The sequence below is a fragment of the Equus przewalskii genome, chromosome 24, assembly GCF_037783145.1.
Source record: "Equus przewalskii isolate Varuska chromosome 24, EquPr2, whole genome shotgun sequence".
NCBI lineage: Eukaryota > Metazoa > Chordata > Mammalia > Perissodactyla > Equidae > Equus > Equus przewalskii.
In genome coordinates this window covers 13016318-13036876 of record NC_091854.1, presented here as the reverse complement: position 1 = coordinate 13036876, position 20559 = coordinate 13016318, and the positions used below count along the sequence as shown (strand labels likewise).

Here is a 20559-nt window from a genome sequence, read left to right as displayed (position 1 = left end):
AAGTAAGCATGGTCTTGGGGACTGCCCCTTAATTTACACTAGCCCTTACACATTTTTCTTTTCAATGCTATAACTGCTTATTCCACGGCATTCTCCACTCCCAATATTTTTTACTTCTCCTTGAATTTCCTGCCATATCAAAACTTATCTGTGTTTTATTTTTTTAAATCCCATTCTTTTAGAGCCCTGCTAAGTATATCGTTTCATGCCAAGTTTATTGATCTTATAAGACTGAGTCCAAGTAATACCTCCTCTTTAAGCCTTCAGTGCAATTTTTGTTTGTTGTTGTTTTTTATACACTAATGACAAATAGATCTTCTCTCAGTATGCTAATAAAATCAGCTTTCTAAGCCTGCAAGGCTCATGCTGAGAAATAAGCACAGACACTCCAACCTTGCTTGCCTTTTCTTTGAAACTTGTATAGTAAACAGCACTGATAATATTATCACTAGTTAGAAGAAAAGAAAGAAGGGGAGAGGGCAGAAGAGGGAGAGGTAGAAGGAGAGAGAGAGGGGGGAAGCATGGAGAGGGAGGGAGGAAGGGAGGATGGGAAGATGAGAGAGAGGAAGGGAAAAATGAGAAATTAAGTTTCAGTAGACAATAAAACTATGGTTCATACCCAAGTATTTGACTCTAAAACCAGTGACTATATAATCATGAAGAATAATACATACCTAAAGAAATAGATATGGGAGAGCCAATGGTTACACTTGTTTTACAAGTACAGAGAGCCAAAGAACCATTTTACTTGTCAATACTCAACAATATTCCATCATAAACTGGAAGAACAAGGGTAGTAATATGTTTATCCCTCAAAATGTAAGGATTCTTACATTTCTTAGTAATCATAGCTTAAAAGATTTAAAAGAAAGTCATCAACTTTTAGATAAAAAGTAAAGAGTAATACCACTTAACAGTGTAATAAATTATGATGTTAACTCATTATTAAATGACTAAATTAATATAATATAGCACTTGATTTTAATAAATTCTCACTGTTTAAAATTTTTATATCTCTGGGTCAGTTAAGTCCCCAAAGCTATATTCTTTCTAGTTTGTAGGAATGAAAAAATAAAACGATGGTTTAAAATAAAATCACCAAAGTTGTAAATGAGAAAGATTATACAGGCCTCAATATACTGTTCTTGTCATTGCCAATTTACCCAAATTGACTAAATTAACTAGATAATTGCCCAATATCCACTTTCTGTTGTTCTATATAGTCTCAGCCAAATAGTTAGTCAGTGCCAGAATCAAGACTCAATTTCAGGATTCTTGGCTTCCAGCTTACTAAGGAACTAAAGGAAGTTATTTAAAGCCAATTATTTTGATTTATTTTATTTTTTCAATATTATGAGTATATGGAAAAAGAAAAGAATCTGGAATACTCTTTTTTTCTACTAAAATTTATTGTATGCTCATCATATAAGAGGCACGCACTAAGCACTTGACATGAGTTACCTCATTTTATCCACACAACAACCCTATGTAGTCAGAACTATTATTATCTCGACTTTAGAGTTGCTGAAAATGATGCTCAGAGTATTTAAGGAACTTGCTCAAGGTCACATGACTAGTAAGCATTGGAACCTGGACACAAACCCAGGCTTCTGGCTCCAGAACACCTATGCTTTAGCATGACTGTCACACTGGGTATGCTAAAAGTGGCAGTTGTGACTTTAAAGTACTCTTAATGTAAATAACACATTTATTCTGGATAAAGAGATAAAAGTAAACTTATTTATAAAGTGATAATGAAGCTTTAACCTATGTGTAAAATTGTTGGTTGTGTCCTTAAGGAATTTTGGCAGAAAATACTTGGAGTTACTACAGCTGGAATGAGCTGCTTCTCCATTAACAATAAACACATTTTGGATAAATTTCCACAGGAAATATTCTTCTTGGAGATGAGTATTCTACACAGAGATTTCTGCACATGTGGTTGCCACACCTAGGGATCATGGACCTGAGAATGCTGTGCATGTTGACAATTAGTTATGCATCTCACCGGTGTAGGTTATCATGTCGAGGTGTTGCAGCTATGCCAATCTCACTGGCAGCCAGCCCACCAACACAGAGTAATACCGAAAGTAGCCTGTGTCAGGTAAGAAAAGGGATCTATATCTGTCAATCCTTAGAAAACTCAGCCTTAAAAATAATTTTTTCTTGAAATAGAATCATTTATTCATTAGGTTATACCTAAAACCTGGTTATAAAACAAATACAAAATTTATATTTATTAGTAGGCTATTTTAATTGGTTTTCTTAGCTGTGTTAAAATTTAAAGGAATAACTGAAAACATAGCAACCACCTGCCTGGTGGTGCAGTGGTTAAGTTTCCACGCTCTGCTTCAGTGGCCCAGGGTTCGTCAGTTTGGATCCCAGGTGCAGACCGACGCACCACTTGTCAGGCCATGCTGTGGCAGGAATCCCACACGTAAAGTAGAGGAAGATGGTCACGGATGCTAGCTCAGGGCTGGTCTACCTCAGTGACAAAAGAGGAGGATTGGTGGAAGATGTTAACTCAGGGCTAATCTTCCTCAAAAAAAAAAAAATCTATATACTAAATGGTGAGACAGACTCTCCTCGCTCCCGGCAAGAACCTTTTTATATCACTTAACTCCAATCATAGTGGCAACCAGGATTATATTCTATAGGTAAAATATTGGAGAATTCTCCTCTAAAGAAACTGTACAGCCTTAGACATTCACGGTCCAACAAGATGGTCAGCTAACTTCCTACCTCATCGCCCCATATGTAAAATATACCAGTTAACAAGCTTACCCATGCAAACAGAATTTCTGAGCCTATTTTTAGTGCCTTACTTTTAAATGATAACACAGGTACTACAGACTAATAAAGAAGTTTTCCAACATAAAAGACAGACCAAAACAAAAATTTGTAGGATACAAAGACAATTCAGGGAGCAGAAGAAAAGTTCAAAAAAATTATTCTTATCTTTGGAGAGATAAGAGTAGATATTGCATCAAAGAAAGAAGAACAAGATGTTATTTTTTTTAAAAAAAGGGAACAATCTGAGTGAGAAGGCTCTTAAAAATTTAAATACAGCAGAAATAAAAAATTTAAATGTTTGAAATAGTGACTCATGAAAATCTAATATAAAATAGAACAAAAAACAAAGATGGGAATTAGGAGCTGAAAATAAGGAGCTCAATCAAGAAGAACCAACATCTGACCGGCAGAACTTGCAGAATGAGGAAGTAAATATATCAAAGAGAAAGAACTAACACAGGAAAATTCCAGAAAATGAAAGCTGTTTCCACAGTGAAAGGGTCTACTGAGTGCTCAGCACAATAAATTGAAAAAAGACTTGTACCAAGGCATATTATTGTGAAATTTCAAAGTATCAAGGATAAAGAAATTATCTTAAGGGTTTAAAGAGGAAAATAAAAGGTCACATGTAAAGAATCTCAAATGTGTATAATATTAGTATAATGTAAGATTTCTTAACTGCAAGCCAAAAGACAACAGACAAAAGCCTAAACTTCTATACCCACCCAAACTACCCTTAAGCTTATGGGTAAAATAAAGACATTCTTAGAAATGCAGTGTTGCAAACAGTGTACCACCTAAGTACATGTTTTTAGGATGCTACTGGATGATATGCTCCATTCAGATAATGAAATGGACAATGAAAAAGGGAAATATGAGTTCCAAGACACTGGATGTAACAGAGGTGAGAGACATCAACTCTACAGGAAGCTTAAAGAACTACCAATCCACAGTATAACAGGAGAATTTTAGCTTCTAGAAGGAATATCACCAAGAAAAAAATATCAAATGGTTAGAGTATTTGTATACTTTTTTGGAAAATATTTTTCACAGAAGTTTTAGAAGTCTTACAGAGTATCTGAGAAGAATTAATGATAGTGACATAGAACACAAAGCAAACAAAAAAAGGAGACAATAATCTTGTAATATTGTACAGGAAAGAAAATATAAACTTACATAGTTCAGGGGTAGAAAAAAGATACACACATGGTCGTGATAAGGTAAATTATAAACATTAATTTAACCAAAAACTTTGATAAAAGTATATTTGAGAGGATATGGGGCCAGCCCTGTGGCAGAGTGGTTAAGTTTGGTGCACTCTGCTTTGGCAGCCCAGGTTCATAGGTTTGGATTCTGGGTGTAGACCTACACTACTCATCAGCCATGCTGTGGTGGCAACCAACATACAAAATAGAGGAAGACGGGCACAGATGTTAGCTCAAGGCTGATCTTCCTCAAGCAAAAGAAAGAGGAAGATTGGCACCAGGTGTTAGCTCAGAGCAAATCTTCCTCAGCAAAAAAAAAAATTTTTAAAGTATATTGAGAAGATAGAAGAAAGGGAAGAGGGGGGCATAAGATAATATAAAAATGTGAAATCCTCATCATCAAAAATAGGAAGGCAGTACAGTATATAGGCATCTTATTAAGAAATATAGAGGTTAAAATCAAAAGACAGTACTAAAAGAGGTTTGGGTAGAGGATTGCAGGAGTGGGTAAGGTCAAGGGATACTGTTTATTGTTATATGTAGTACAACTTGACTTTTAAACTATATATTTGTACTTTTTTTAAGTTTTGAAAACTCTCATTAGCAGAAATAAATATACTCTGAGAAGTATAATTTGGGATAATCTCTAGCTCAAATAGATGTATTCGTCAGTATTAAGATGGTGATATTTGTGATCACCATAAAAATCACAATGTCTCTGAAAATGTTTTTCTAATCTCCTGATTAGATGTTATTGATCATTGTATCATGTATCATTGTATCATTATTGTATCATGCCAATTTAACAAAAAATATATTTTAGGAAAAAAGTACTTCCAAGTTTCTGATAACATACTACTACTTTCATCTCTTTTTTGTGTTCAAAAGTATCCAATTTTCTAAAGTCAAAGAGGTGTTAAAAGATTTTTCTTTTTTTTAAGAACTCACAATAAGATTTTATGGTTATAAGAAGACTAAAATTATGATGTTCATCCTGAAATAAAAGCACATTTTCTATTCTGTAAGTGAAATCTTAAGGTTGAAAGAAAGATATTATTCCTTTCAATTACTCATTTCATTATTTCTGAAGTTTTAAAAATCTATTCATAAATATTCAGTTTTCCTTATATCTTTCTTTGCCTGAGCTTTTAATATTTTGATGATACATTTTGTAAATTATTAAATTCATAACACCAGTGGACAGCAATTGTGAAGCAAGGGTATGTGTAGTGGGAAGAGGGTTTTTTTGTCATTAAAAATGGACAGACCTAGATTCTAGTCTCAGCTGTGTGGGCCTGGGCAAGCCCCTTCTTTGAGCCTCAATTTCTTCATCTGTAATACCTACACTGCAGACTCATTATGAGGATTAGAATAATATATGTAAAGTACCAGCAAAGAACAAAACAAAAACTATATATTTAATTAATAATGGCAATTCTCATCCTCTTTCTTATCTTCTCTATGGCCCAAGAGGCTTAATTTTAAAGAATTCGTAGACTTTGCAGTCAAAATACCTGAGTTCAAATCTTGGTTCCTCTTAGGATATTTACTTATTCTTCTTAATCTTGGTCTCAACAATTCTATCACAGGCATAATTATAAAAACCTTGTGATGAGGAAGTGGTGAAGAAAATACATATTCTAGGGACTGGTACATAATAAGTTCTCAGAAGCTAATGATAATAATAAGAAATTAAGAGAGAGAGTTTATCTCCTCTTCATGGATACTTAAAGCAAAATAAAGTAACAGAAATGACTTGGTCAAGAATAGCATTTCATGAAGTTACATGTGACATAGGACCTAATTTCCCCATAAAAGAGAACTAGAAAATGCCTTCCAAAATATATTTTAATTCATCTGTGTGCTATTTGACAGAATATCTATCTATGTCCCCTTGTCAGCTTGGTCAATCAGATAGAGTACTACCCCTTCCTTTGTGCCATCTCTCTACCTACATGTATTTCATTTACTTGTCTTTGTACTTGTCCGCCCAGTACATAGTTGCATGTTCTAGTTGTGGGTCCCTCTAGTTGTGGCATGTGGGACACTGCCTCAGCATGGCCTGACGAGCAGTGCCATGTCCGCGCCCAGGATCTGAACTGGCAGAACCCTGGGCCACCAAAGCAGAGCACGTGAACTTCACCACTCGGCCATGGGGCCAGCCCCCACGGTTAACTGACTATTAAGTTGTATTATTTTGTGTAAATTTCTATTACTTTGTATAAAATTGCCTGTATGGCAATTTAATGTAATATATGATAATAATAATAATAAGATCATCTAAACTAGTTCACATTTATTGAGTGCTCCCTATGTTCCAGGTACTGTTTTGTGTTCTTTACAGGAAGTTTTTCAATTAATCTTCAAAAAACCTTAAGAGGCACCAGCCCAGTGGCATAGTGTTTAAGTTCACGCACTCTGCTTTGGTGGCCCAGACTTCTCAGGTTCAGATCCCAGTTGCAGACCTACACATTGCTCATCAAGCCATAGTGTGGCATCGTCCCACATACAAAATAGAGGAAGATTGGCATAGACGTTAGCTCAGGAACAATCTTTCTCAAACAAAAAGAGGAAGATTGGCAACGGATGTTAGCTCAAGGCCAATCTTCCTCACCAAATAATAAATTAGAGTATACATAGATTTCTGAAATTCTATCTGTACACTATCAGAGCAACTAGCTAGCAAGCAAAGACAAAACAAAACATTGAACTATTTTCTAAACTCTCCGTTTGAATTAAATGAAATCCCACTGGTATGCAAATTTTATTTTGTTTTGTAATGATGTAAATCTAGATGGAACATTTAGTATATGCTTGTGTTGTTTCAAGAAGTGCAAAGGTAATTCAGTCACAGTTTGCCACCCCCAAGAACTCCCACTGAAAACGAACTCACAAGCAAAGCCTTTTTACTGTACAAAACTTCCCTTTTGTAGAGAGTTTGCTTAAAAATGTAAGCAATTTCACAGACGGAAGATCTGAGTAATTTCTTAAAGGTCATATTTCCCCCCAAAATTGGTTTCTTCACCCTTACATTCTCATTGTACTGGGTAGAATTTTTATCATTTAATGTTGAATTTAGGGTTATCATGACATTAAAGTCATGTACTTTTGCTGTCTGGAAGCAGAATTTTTATACAAGCAAATAAGAAGGTAACTTTCTTACCTTGTTCTTGTGCATGAACAGTGCCCACTGCCACACATAGCACAATAAAATGAAGAAGCAGTTTCCTAAAAACAGAAAAAGAATTGGGAAAAACTTAGTGGGGCATTTACAACCTGTAAATCACATAAAATCCAAAATGAACCCTAGTGCAAGATTAGGAATTAAGCTATTATTTTAATTAACACAGTATTTCAATATCCATATCGGTTAGGAGCAAAGGCTCTGCATTTAAGTTCCAGCTTTGCTACTTATTTTGTGACTTGGGCACACTTTTTATCGCTTTATGCCCTACTTTCTTCATCGTTTAAATAGATCTCAGAAAGGTTTTCTCCCCTTTTTTGGTGAGGAAGAACCACCTGAGGTGCTTATGAAAAATGCAGACTCTGGCCCTTGCTGCAGAGATTACGATTGATAAATTTGGAGTGGATCCTCAGGATGCATACATTTTTAACTAGGCGATTCTAATATAGATTGTGTGTGTACCAAACTCTGACAAAAAACAACTTAAACTATTCACTATCTATAGTTACATTGTGTTTAAAATAAACTTAAATAAATATTATTTTGCCTAGATCACATATATCTAATTTTATGGCATGACACAAATAGGATTATTTGACCCTTTTTTTTTATCCTTTTCTACTGCTCTAGATCGGTGGTTTTCAAACTTTAGTGTGCATCAGAATCATCGGTAGGGCTTATTAAAGATTGCTGGGCCCACCTTGAGAGTTTCTGACTCACTAGGTCTGGGGTGAGGCTTGATATTTTGCATTTATTTCCCACGCAATGCTGATGCTGCTGATCTGGGGATCACACTCTGAGGCCGTTATTCTGGAATAGATGATGCTCAAGAGATGTAAGAGATGATCTGTTTTCACCTCAGCTGCACAGGGGAGTCACCTGGGGAGTTTTAACAACTGCTAATACTCGGGCCCTGCTCTCCTCACCACCACTCCCAGAGATGCTGATTTTAATTTGTCTATGGTACAGGGACTTTTAGACACTTCCCAGGTGATTCTAATGTGTAAACAAAGTTGAGGACCACTCTATGAGATTAAAATGATTTCTCTTGGTTCTCCAGGGTGGATCCCAATATGATCTAGAGTTTGAGTAAAAAGAAGCTCTTTTCCTTTCAAATTTATACTTCCAACAAATAATCGGCAGGATATATATCAGTGAGACTAGAGAATAGCTCAGGATTACACTTACTGAAGAAGAGTGTATTTCAGTCACTGAAGGAGACAGAATTATCCCATCTTAGTAGAAAATGGAATGTGAAAGAAAGCACATCTCACCTGCCCAAGGTAATCTGGCTCACTTAGAGCTTAGAAACAACCCAACAGGCACTTTTCCATTCAGAACAAAGCTAATTAATGAATGTTACAACAACCAGCACTATTCACTTAGCAATTCAGCCAACTCATAGCTTCCCCAATAACCTTAGGGGAGAAAAATGGAAAATAAAGTTCTTTTTAGACATGTTAACAAGTCCATTCCTGGTGTGAGGAATCAAACATCAAACATCATCCCTTAGCCAGGTGATTTTAGGGGATTATGACAAATCAGTTGAGCCATACCTTATGTAAGTTTACCTATGTACTAAAGCTGATGACTAATGGAGAGGTAGAGATCGATGATTAAAATAGATTTTCTGTCTCTTTTTTAATTATGCCCAAAACTAATAGCCAATTAAGGAAGAACAGGAAAAGTCAAGTTCCTCAACTGGTGTTCAAGGCCCTTATCATTCTGCTCCTATGTCCTTTTTTTAGCAATATGGATCCTACTACCCCCAACAACCCCAAAACTTCAGCCATATCACGTTATTTTCTTTTCCCTGGACAGACTTTGTAAGTGCCCGAAGTGCCCCCTCAGTCTCCACCTGTCAGAATCTTAAGTATCATCAAAGTCCAATTTGAACAACACCTGCTCCAAAAAGTTTCCCATCAAGCCTAAAGAGAACTGGATCTTTCCCATACTCTTGATGCTTTAATTGTAACTTTATTATAGCCCATATATGTTGTACGTTTTATGATTAATTAGTAAGTAAATATCTGAGAAAGCAATAGGTCTTCATCTTTTATCCATTTCTTACATGAAATTGGCATGATAAATATTTTTGAACAGGAAGGGAGTAACAGTAACATCTCCCAATGACTGAGGAATTCAGTTCTTCCCTATGGACCTAATTCTTTTAACACTTGAGAAAAGTAAAGGAAAATAAGGATGCTTTTAGTTGGATGTCCAAAAAAGAAAGAAGAGAAAGAAATTTTTTTAAAAAAATGTGCTATGGTAGGGTAAGTGGAAGCCTTCTTCTTTTTCTTGTTCTTCTTTTTTTTTTTTTCATTTTAACTGTTTTTCTTGTCTCTGAAGTGGGAACACAGAGAAGACATCAAGTTTAATTGACATAATCCTTTGATAAAGAGCCAAATTCCATCATTGTATAAAATGGATGTCTAATGAATTTAAGCTTTCTGGGAAATGTCTAGTTGGGCCAGGCTTGTTTATTTCTTTGGTTTTTTTCCTCCCTTCCCATGATATTACATTTACTATACATTTACTTAATAAAGAAAAAATATCGCAATTCGACATTAGCAGTAGATGATAGAGTTCTTAAGGGCAGCAACTGTGCTTTGCCCTTCCCCCCTGTTGTGCTGTACATACAGTGCTGAGACGTGCTAGAGTCCTCATGTAAGTTAAAATTAAAACTGTAGTAAGTTGGAGAGAAAACAACATGGTTAATAAAAAGGTAACAATAGACTGAGAGTCAAAGACTAATCCTGGTTCTATTTCTAACTCACTGTGTGACCTTGGGTGGATCATTTCAATTTTCTGAGTCTCAGCTGACTCATCTATTACATGATGACATAATATAAATTTTATATTTTACATTCCAATTATAAAACCCTAAAGTTTGTGTCTATGGTGGGATTCCATTGATAAACTGGCATTAAAGGACAAAGATCAAATTACTGAGCAAGATGTTCTATAAATCATTATGTATAAAGGACAGGTCATTTAACCACAAATCCAGGTCTTCCTACAGTTCTGGCCAATACTCTTTTAATTAAGCAACCTGAAATAGTCTACTAAATTTGCTAATTTGTTCATATATTTAGTTTACTCTAACAAGAAGTCTAGCTAATGTATTAAATATGAATATTTTTCAAATATTCAAAGCACGTCTGTTTTTGTTCACTTTTTTGTCTGTCTGGACCATGTGTCACTAATATAAAGTAACAGAAGTACCTATGCTCAGACATTTAACAAAATCAGACAGGTCTAAAAGAAGCCAACAGTATGGTAACAAACATTCAATAAAGGTTCAGAAAATATAACTCATGATATTAATATTTGAGGATATCTAACAAAATATGAAATACTCTGTGTGTCTGGTCTGCTAGCCACATTTTCAGTTTGATATAAGCCACAGTCAAAACATAACCAGACATGTGAGGGGTGAAGGCCTAAATGGGATCAAGCCGGAAATAGATATCCGAAGACCATACTCAGAATATTTAAGGAGCTAATATCCATCCCAGGCATCTTCCCTAAATAGTTCTTAGTGCTATTCAACTTTCCCTTTATCTGAAGGGTCTGAGTTACTTTAGGGGAATCTCAGGCATCTTCTTGTTTAGGGCACCCATGAGAGACTCAGATATTATGATATATGACTTCAGGCTACTGATGCTTATGCCTATATAGATGCAATTTATAGTAGTGAGAAGACCTTGTGAAATCTTGTGAATAGTGAACTTTTTTTTAATGAGGTGGTGATTTTCATTTAAACCAACTGGAAAGAGTGAACTAATCTGAAAAACACACATGATATACATCAATAATTTAAACAATTTCCATCACACTACATTTACAAGCCAAAAACTTCAAGTCGTGATAGCTTTACAGATTTTCCTCTTTACTAGCTGCTAAGATCCAGATAGTAAAATTTCCGTCCTTTGTTCTCAAAATAACTGAAAAACAGTTCTCATCCCAGCAGTGGGGATAAAGTTAGGTGATTCAGGGAGTAAAGTGTTGTTGCTAACTTATATACAATGAATTTCTTAGACTATCAATTCAACTCACTAGGTACTTGTATAACCAATCCAGTGTGAAGCATACCAGAACTTTTGATTAAATTCCAAGCATATGGGCAATTCATGAATGCAAGGGAGGAAAATGCTTAAGGACGTCTAGTGAACAAAATGCCTAGAGTCCAGTCAGTTACAGGGAAGAAAAATGATCTAAACTAGTCTGTCCTCCTAATATGGCAGAGATTGTTAAACTGGTTGCTGCCTAGCCTAGCAAAGTTCCTGGCATACACTACTGTTAAATAAAGGTTTTTAAATGGATGAATGAATCCGTCAACCTTCAGTCAATAAGACTATCAGGTGGTCTTGAGTTTCAACAAATATATGACTTCTCCAGCATCTTCTACCTGCACACTGATCCCAAGATCAAGAAGTCAAGTCTTCCTAACCTCCATTTGTTTAGCTAAGAAAGTAAGCTGGTTTAAAAGCCTTTTATGATCTAGTCTCTGTTTATCTCTCTAGACGCAGCTCCGGTCACTCCTCCCCTAGAATGTGTGCTCCAACTAACTTCGTTTCTCTCAGGCCCTCAAATGCCCCGTGCTGTCTCACCTCTGGGCCTTTTACTGTTCTCTCTGTTTGGAAAGTTCCAAGCTTTGGAACTTAAGTTCTCAGTCTAGACTTCATTTCCTTTGGTCAGCCTTTCCTTCCAGTATTACCCCTCCCTATCCTCCCCACGTACCCAGGACTGCTAGGTGTCCTCCTGTAAATACCCTTATCTCATTTTGTTATACTTGGTTTTTTTGTTTTCTGTTTCCTGTACTGAACTGGCTGCACTGGGAGGGCAGCAACTATGCTTCTGTCTTGTTCAACCATTGTATCCCTTCTCCCTAGAACTATACTGGGCACAAAGTTGGAGCTCAGTAAACATTTATTGAATAAATGATTGAATGAATGATCAGTGAATGATTGATAGAATAACATTAGCCTTTTGTAAGAATGAAAATGAAATGGTCTTCACTTGTTGCTCAGAGTTACAAATTCTAAGTTATAGTTGCAAAGTATAGCAAGGTAACTAGCACAGCTATTCTAATTCCTCTAATAAAATTTATTTTTCTCCTGCAACTTCACAGATTACCAAGCAGAATATCTAAACAACACTCAAAATTACTTTCCAGAAATTACAATCTCTCTCCCTGAGACATCAGTTTATTTTAAACATTTATTTGAACACAAAGTTAACTAAGCAACTTTAAAAATAGAATTTCATGCCAGCTAGGAAATAGATCTTTATATCCAAAACTCTCCCCCCACTTTGATTATAGAAACTCTTTAATTACAGTAATAGCCTGCCTGGGAGACTTTCTGATAATATGATAAATCAATGTATCTAACGCTGACTTTTGGTTTTAATTTCCTTTTATTAATTTCATGGATTCATATTAGGTAACCCATCTAAAGGCAGCTCCATGAAATAAAAGGCTTTTAAGGATCCATTTTTAAAACTGTAAATGTTTTTGAGTGACTAATCATAATTGTGACTTTTAAAAACTACCCCTGCTCTTATAAAACATCACCACAAAAGGATGGTGGAAAATGAAAACCTCAGGGATTTCATTAGGGCCCCACAGGTTTAATTCAGAGGCCTGAGATTATCATCAGCTAATCAGCTGCTTCTCCCAAGCCCCTTTCCTACAGGGTTATAGCGTTTTTTTTTTCAAACTGAAGAACTCTGAATTCTTTATGGAGACTGGATTTTTTTTGAGAAACAATGTTCTCAGCTCAATCAATAACTATGTTTTCCCCGCTTTGCACGTGTGTGGCTGGAGCTGTGAGGGGCTGCAATCTGATGTAACCTTGAATTACCCTTATTCTTTGCAGCCCACCCCCACTGGCAACTGTGGTGGAACAAACTGGATGTAGAAAGAGGCTGCAAGGCCCCTGGTGGAGAGGCTCTCTGGGAGGGCAGGGAAGACCAGCGCCTTCACCCAGGACCGGCTACCCACCCAATGTCTCTCCACAAGGGTTCTTTTCCCATTCCACACAGTCTGATTTTTCCTCAGAAGTTCCTCGGTATAAGCCATTTCTGTTTGGTTTCTCTGCCTCCCACCCCCCAATCATCTGGACCCAATTTACAAACCCCAAACTGCCCAAGAATTTATGCAAGACCTTTTCTGGGAGCGTCTGGAAGGGAAGGGTAAACCAGACAAGACAGAGGCCAGGAGCAGATCTGCTTTAATCCTTGAGGTTGGTCACAACTACCAAGGGGAATGTTAGGCAGCGATGTAGGCCTTGCTCAGTGGCGAAGAGAAAGCCCTCGGGGCCGAACCTGGCAGGGAGGCCAAGAAGGGCACACGGATGGACGCAGAGGCTGCGGCTCCACAGGAGGTAGAGGGCCTCACCCAGCCTCTCCTGGTGGCTCTGGACCCGCGGGGGCCCGAACCTCATTCCATGGGCCCCTCTGGGATCAGCGGGAAGATGCTCCCGGTCCTACAGGATGGGCTGCGCCCCCTGCCCGGATCTCCGGATGGGTCCACGCGGAGGGACTTCTATGGAGAGAAGGGATGGGAAACCTGCCTGGGAAGCCACTTCGACTCCGTGAGCCGCTCGGGGGAAGGCGGCTGGCAAAGCTGACCTCTTCTCGGACCTGGGTCTCCTGGCCCGGGCACCTCGTCGCACGCGCCGGGTGCGGAGGGTGGGAGCTTTCCTCCTCCTGATTCGTCCAGGTGCGGGCGCGTGGGGAAGGGCATCCCCGCCGGAGTGGAAGCCCGGCTGCCAGGGAGTCCAGGGGTCGGAGGAGAGAGCGCGCGAGCCCCAGCCAGGCTCGGCCGCACGCGGCTGGGAAGCACATGTTCACACAAACGCTGCCACAAGGCGGTCTTTCTCCGCACCCCGCCTCCGCCTGCCCTCGGCTGGCCCAGGCAGTTCTACCCCCTGCCCTCCTCCTACCCTCCCGGCGGGCACCTACTCTCCCGAGGAGTAGCTTCCCGGCAGAGAACGACCACAGCCGCTTTTGTCCCTCGCCTCCCCGGGCCCAGAAGCAAACTTGCGTAATCCATTGACCTCTTCCAGGGGGACCCGGGCAGCTGGCCAAGGTCTTTCGCCCCATACCCACGCTCTTTACCCAGTGAGGGGGTGGGAGCAGGTACACTGCCCAAAGTGTAGGTGGGGTGCCAACCAGGGCCGGCGCGAACACTCCCCGGGAGCAGCAGCCCCGCCCCCTAGTCCGGCCCCTTCCACAGTGACATGCCAGGGATCAGGGCGCAACCTTGGCTCCAGATGGGCTGCACGTTTGTTGGCCTTCTAACGACGAGTCGACTGCCTCTGAGTCCCGTAGGTCTAGCAGCGCCCTGACGCCCGAGGTTCTGCGGGCACCCTCTCCCCCATTCGGCAACTCTGCCCCACGCCTGTGCCCCGCGGTCGAGGCTGCGCGCACAGAGCCCAGGGGACCGCTAGCGCCCCAGCAGTCCCCAAGCTGGACGCCCCGAGGAGCACCGCAGGGAAGCAGGACCTCAGCTAGGGCCCTGAGGGAGGAGTAGGGAGGAAGGGCCCCAGGGCAGCGGAAGCTGGAGCCGGGGCGGGCGTCCGAGCCCACCTCCGGAGCCGCGGGAGCCGCCGCCGCCGGCGTCGGGACGCGCGCCAGCGAGCTTTTCCTCCCGAGCCGCAGGATCTCTTTAGCATAAACTGTCTGAGGGACCCGCTGGCAGGAGGCTTCCTTTCAAACACGGTATTTTACAAATTGAGGAGACAAGAGGAAGATGCCACAGCTGCTCATCGGCTCCCAACTTCAGAAAGTGCCAAGGAGCAGGAGCACAAATCTCCAACCGGCTCGGCGGATCCGGGGGTGGGGAGAGGGGTTGGTCTAACCCCTGCCCTGGCGGGTGGGCTACTTACGTTTTTGCTGTGTGGGAGACCTTTCCACGCCTTGTCCTGTGGGCTCCTAAATGCATTTGTATGCATTTGTCCGTGCAGCAAAGCGCTAACGGAAAACAGAAGCCAACTCCGAACTGCTAAGGGTGCAGGTACTGTCCATGAAAAAGGAAAAAAAAAATCACATGAAAAAGATGCTCCAAAACCGCAACAACAACCAAAAAAAAAGGGAGGGGGGCGACGGGGAGAGGGATCACAATAGCACCCGAAGGGTGGACAGCTAGGCTTTCTAGCTCCCTAGCTCGGTAACGGACGAGCCCGGGGCGGGGGGGCGCTCCCCTGGGAGGGCGGGCGAGGAGGAGACCTCACTGGCAGGCGGCGGGGCGCCGGCAGCAGCGGGAGCTCCGCTGCGAGTGCAGCCCGCGAGTTCACTTGCGGTTCAAAGGCGACTCTGTGACTCCAGTGGAGTCCTCTGCTTTGGGCCTGGGAGGAGAAAGGGGTGGGGGAGGGAAGGAGATGAAGAGAGAGAGGAAGTCCTTGGAAACAGCCCGCGCCGGAACATTTGTCAGACAAGCACACACACCCACTTCGGAAATCTAGTCGGTGCGAGGGGGCCGGTGGCAACTGCAGGCGCTCGGCACGGACTGCCGCCGGCTGCTTCCCCTGGAAGAAGAGGAGCCAAGCGAATCCGGCCGGTGTTAAATTTCACCGCTCACTGACTTGCAATGACATCACCAAACATAGTGCACACCTCCCCCTCCGCCCCGCAACCTTCCCCCACCCCGCGCCCGGCCGGGGCCCCCTGTTCGCAAGCCCCTGGGCCGACCGCGCCCCGGGCGCGCACGCAGCCGCTTGGCACCGCCCGGGCGCTCTCGCTTCCCACGCCGTCCTCCCTCCACCTTTCCCAAGCTTGTAGGTGACCAGTATCCTTCCTTCCTCGAAGTCTCCATGCACCATTCCCTTCTTCAGCAGTCCCCAATTTGATGTTTCCCTCTTGCGTGTCTCCCATCCCTAATCTTTTTCTTTAACCTCTTCACACACACCTTCTGAAACCACACTTGGCTCAGCGGAGTCCTTCCCTCTCCTGCGACTTGTCTTGCTTTTTTCTCAGTTATGTCTGTGGCCTAAGTCATGCTTTTGACTGACTGCCACGGTTCTCATTTCTACCTTTCCTCCCTTCCCTCTTTCCTTTCAGTCTGTCCCCGTTACTACTTTCTACTGATTTTTCTCTCCTGCAATCCACTTTTCTGCCTTCTGCCCTTCTCCCGCTTACAGCAGGGATTAATGGTCTGCAGTTAAGCATCACGAGCACGCTAGCACACCATGGCCTTGCCGATGTGAATGCCTTCTCCAATTTTTGTAACAAATTTCTTTTTTGACGTAAGTCCCCATCCTCTACAGCCTTTTCATAAAAGTCCACCTTCCAACTTTTGCAAAAAATAAGTTCTGATTTTCTCTTTCTTATTAGTAAGACTGGAAATTTCAGGAGGCCAGGAATCTATTATCTTCCTCATTGTTGTATTTTCAGCACCTAAAATACTACTTGGCGTGTCTATCCAATGAATGACTGATGTATACCAATGAATATCATTTCTCCAAATTTTCCTTGTCTATTCTGTGCGGCTAATAAGCATTCCTCATGCTGAAAGGCATCCCACATTACACACATATTACAAGGGTTAAAGTGACCGTATAGACGAATAGAAATGATTGATGTGACCCTTGGAATTTTTTCTCCAAGAATATAGAATTTAACTCATCTTCCTCTCCCTCAATTTTTCAACTTTTTATTTTGAAATAATTTTAAATTTACAGAAAAGTTGCAAAAATAGTACAGAGAATTCCTGTATACCCTTTACCCAATTTCCTCTAAGGTTATTGTCTTATATCACTGCAGTACAATTATCAAAACCAGGAAATTAACACTGATACAATACTATTAACTAATCTGTAGATCTTATTCAAATTTTGTCAGTTTTCCCAAATGTCTTTTGTCTTCTCTAGGATCTAATCCAGGATCCCACATTGTGTTTGTTAATTAATTAATTAACAAAGAGATTAATTAAATTGTCATATCGCCTTAGTCTCTTTCCATCTGTGGGGTTTCCTGCCCTTTGTCTTTCATGACTTTGATACTTCTGAAGAGCACCGGTGAGTCACTTGTAGAAGATCCTTCAGTTTGGATTTGTGTGATGTATTCTCATAATTAGATTCAGGTTGTGTATCTTCAGCATAAATACCACTGAAGCGATGCTGTGCCTTTTCTCAGGGCATCCTTTTGGGTAAACATAACATTGTTATATCTTATTACTAGTGATGTTAACTTTGATCACTTAGTTAAGGGGCCACATGCCAGCTCTAGCCTCTGTAAAGTCTACCCCTTCCACCCCCGATTTTTGTAACAAATAGCCACAGCTTTCTGGAATCCTCCTAGAAATAAATCCAGGGCTGAGGAAAGATAGTCGTTCTTAAATAGCCCTAAATTACAGATTTTCTATTTTTGACTACTGGCCAGCTAAAGGAGGACAATTAATTGGGTTTGGGGGAAAGCATAGATAACAATTAAGCAGGTCTTAAGTAACTCACCCAACTCAGTTTCTCTCTCCATTTCCCCATCAGTTACTTAAAGATTAAAAATATTTTTCTATTTACAATATTGAGTCCCAATATTTGAATACTGTTTGAAATGGAGTTATTATTAAAATGTATCTCAGGTTCTTCGAATATAAGAAGAAAGCAGTTGCTGGTTAGAGTTAACAGAGCCCTTATCATGCAGGAGATGCCAAAGAGTGCGTATACCCTCAAATAGAGTTATGTTCATTTGGGGGAGAGGAAGCATTTGCCCAGTAAAAAATAAACAGTGTAAGGTTTAAATGCTTTTGACTTTTTAGGATGGAGATTCGCATAGCTCAAATTTATCAAGACAGATTAACCAGAGACCTTGGGACTTAGCTGGGCCTTGAAAAGTGAAGAGGATTTACACAGGTGGAGAAGAGAAAGATATTATGCTTGGAAATGGAGAGTAGGAGACTAACAGCAAATGGACAAGAGGAAGGCCTCTGAATTAATATAGGAGCAGATTCAGTAGCTTGGGTTAGAGGTTGATGCCTTGGAAGAGAAGTTGAGGGTAAGCTATGGAAACTCCTGAATGCCAGGATAAGAGTTCACTCAGTCATTCAATAAACATCTATCATGTTACCTACTATGTGCCAGGAATTATTCTAGGCACTGAGGTACATCTGTGAATAAAATGCATGAAAATTCTTCCCTTCATTGAGTTTACATTCCATGGGTTAAGGTTTAATCTATGGTCAATAGGAAACTAATTAAAGAATTTCAAACTGATAAGTGATTATGTTCCAAGTTCTCATTTTAAGAAGATTGATCAGCACCAGATGCCAAGATGGAAAAGAAGGAAGGCTGGAGGATAAGGTCGGTGTAGGTGTTGAAATATTTTAGTATCTTGAACTATAGTAGGAACAATAGAAAAGCTAAATAAGAATCATTATAAAAAGGAATCAAGGGGCCAGTCTTGTGGCACGGTGGTTAAGTTTGCACTTCACCTTCGGCAGCCCAAGGTTGGCCAGTTCAGATTCTGAGTGCGGACCTACTCACTGCTTATCAGGCCATGCTGTGGCAGGCGTTCCACATACAAAGTAGAGGAAGATGGGCATGAATGTTAGCTCAGGGCTAATCTTGCTCAAAAAAAAGGAATCAAGAAGATCTGATAACTGGTTAGATTAAGATATATAGAGATGAAATTTCAACTCTGAGTGATTAAGAAATTATACCATTGCCCAAGGTCGAAGGAAGATAATTAATTCCATTTGAGACATACTACATTTGAGATCTTGGTAAGACGTTGTGTCGGAACTATCCAAAGATCTGTTGGAGTTGGAAGCTAGAGTTCAGGAGAGCAGCCAGAGCTTAGATTTCTTCATTATCTGCATAAAATGGTACTTGAGGCCTTGACAGTGGAGTCTGTTTTCTAATAAGTAAATATTGAAATGAAGAACAGAGAGCCAAGGACACAAACTTAGGTGACAGAAAGTGGGAGGAAACAATGTAGACTCAAGAAGATAGAACAAAAAGCATATAGCATTATTAAGTGATAGTATAGGAGTTCAAAACAGAATAATATAACAAATACTTCATAATGCTTACCGTGCTTGAATATTGTTCTAAGTATTTTATATATATTAACTCATTTTATCCTCTTAATGCCATTAAGTAGGTACTATTTATTATCTTTATTCTGCAGAGGAGGAAATCAAGGCAGAAAAAGGTTAGCTAAATAGTCTGAGATCTCAAAACTGGTAATCAAGATGTAAACCCATGAAGACTGACTCTGCATAAAGTTGATGCTCTCGATAATTCCCCTTCCTTCCTTTTTCCTCCCTCCTGTCCTCCTTTCCTTCCTTCGTCCTCCTCCTCCCCTTCCCCTTCTCCTCCTTCTCTCTCTCTCTCTGCCACCCTCCCTCCTTCTCTTTTTATCAAAAGAAGAGTTTCAGAACAAGGGGCTACTGAAACAGAATACATACAACCTTGCTACAGCTCCTCGTGAGGATATAAGATTCAGTATATAATGAAGGTGGCATTTCAAAACTCCTTAGAAAAGAGGATCTTTACAAAGAGTGCTAAAACTATTAGTCTTAATAAATTTATCTCCACCTCATTGTGTACAACCAAAGTAAATTCCAAATTAATGGGTTTGTAGAAATATTTGACTGTGTGACAATTTAGAAGTAAATATATGTAAAAATGTACTTCTTTAGAGGTAGGTAAGATTATTTATATTTATCAATTTATTTATCAAATATTTATTGGGCAGCAATAGGTTCCAGACACTATGCTAAGAACTGAGGACAAAATCATCAGGCAGACATGCCTGTGCTCGAAGACATGCGGTCTCTCAGAAAGACGGACGGAAGTATGATTTAAATTTTCCAAGTGGTAAAATAAAAAAGAAATACAAATGTTACACAATATAATCAAATGAAGAAACAAATGAAAAACTGGGGAAAATATTTGCAGTGCATAGCAGACAATTAATATCTTTTTATAAAACATTTTATGTTGAAATAATTACAGACTTATAAAAAGTTACAACACAGAGTGTGAGGATTTTCCAAATACCATTCCGCCATGTTCTCCAAATACTGACATTTTTACCATGTTGGCTTTATCATATTCGCCCTGTTTCTCTCTCTCTCCCCCCCGCAATTGTTTGAGAGTACTTTGCAGACATTATGCCACTTTATCCTAAATACTTCAGTGTGTATTTCCTAAAAACAAGGATATTCTCTTCTACAGCCACTGTTCAATTATCAAAATTGGGAAATTAATATTGACACAGCACTATTCTTTAATCTGTAGACCTATTTAAGATTTACCAATTATTTCCATATGTTACAGAAAATCTATTTTTTCCCACTTCAGGATCACATGTTGCATTTAGTTGCATTTGGTCTGCTTTCATCTGCAACAGTCCCCAGTGAGGGTGACC

At 40.0% G+C, this 20559-nt stretch overlaps 1 protein-coding gene and 1 long non-coding RNA gene across 19 annotated transcripts in view; one reads left to right on the top strand and one right to left on the bottom strand.

Moving 5' to 3' along the window:
• COL24A1 (collagen type XXIV alpha 1 chain) overlaps positions 1-15768 on the bottom strand; it is a 349075-nt gene extending 333307 nt beyond the window's left edge. For 6 of the 16 annotated variants that reach the window (XR_011532521.1, XR_011532522.1, XM_070592560.1 and 3 more), the window contains exons 1-4: positions 15637-15728; positions 15418-15536; positions 15078-15208; positions 7162-7226 (exon numbers count right to left, since the gene is read on the bottom strand). Coding sequence is in view for 12 of the 16 variants with exons in the window: in XM_070592560.1 (XP_070448661.1) it covers positions 7162-7226; positions 15078-15133 (121 nt within the window). In the remaining 4 variants the exon portion in view is untranslated. Of the gene's footprint in view, positions 1-7161; positions 7227-15077; positions 15209-15417; positions 15537-15636 lie in introns of those variants that run through there. The other 10 variants (XM_070592563.1, XM_070592565.1, XM_008516954.2 and 7 more) reach the window with 8 other exon arrangements.
• The window catches only part of LOC139079168 (uncharacterized), a 196059-nt gene that overhangs the window by 38283 nt on the left and 137217 nt on the right, over positions 1-20559 (top strand). The window lies entirely within an intron of this gene.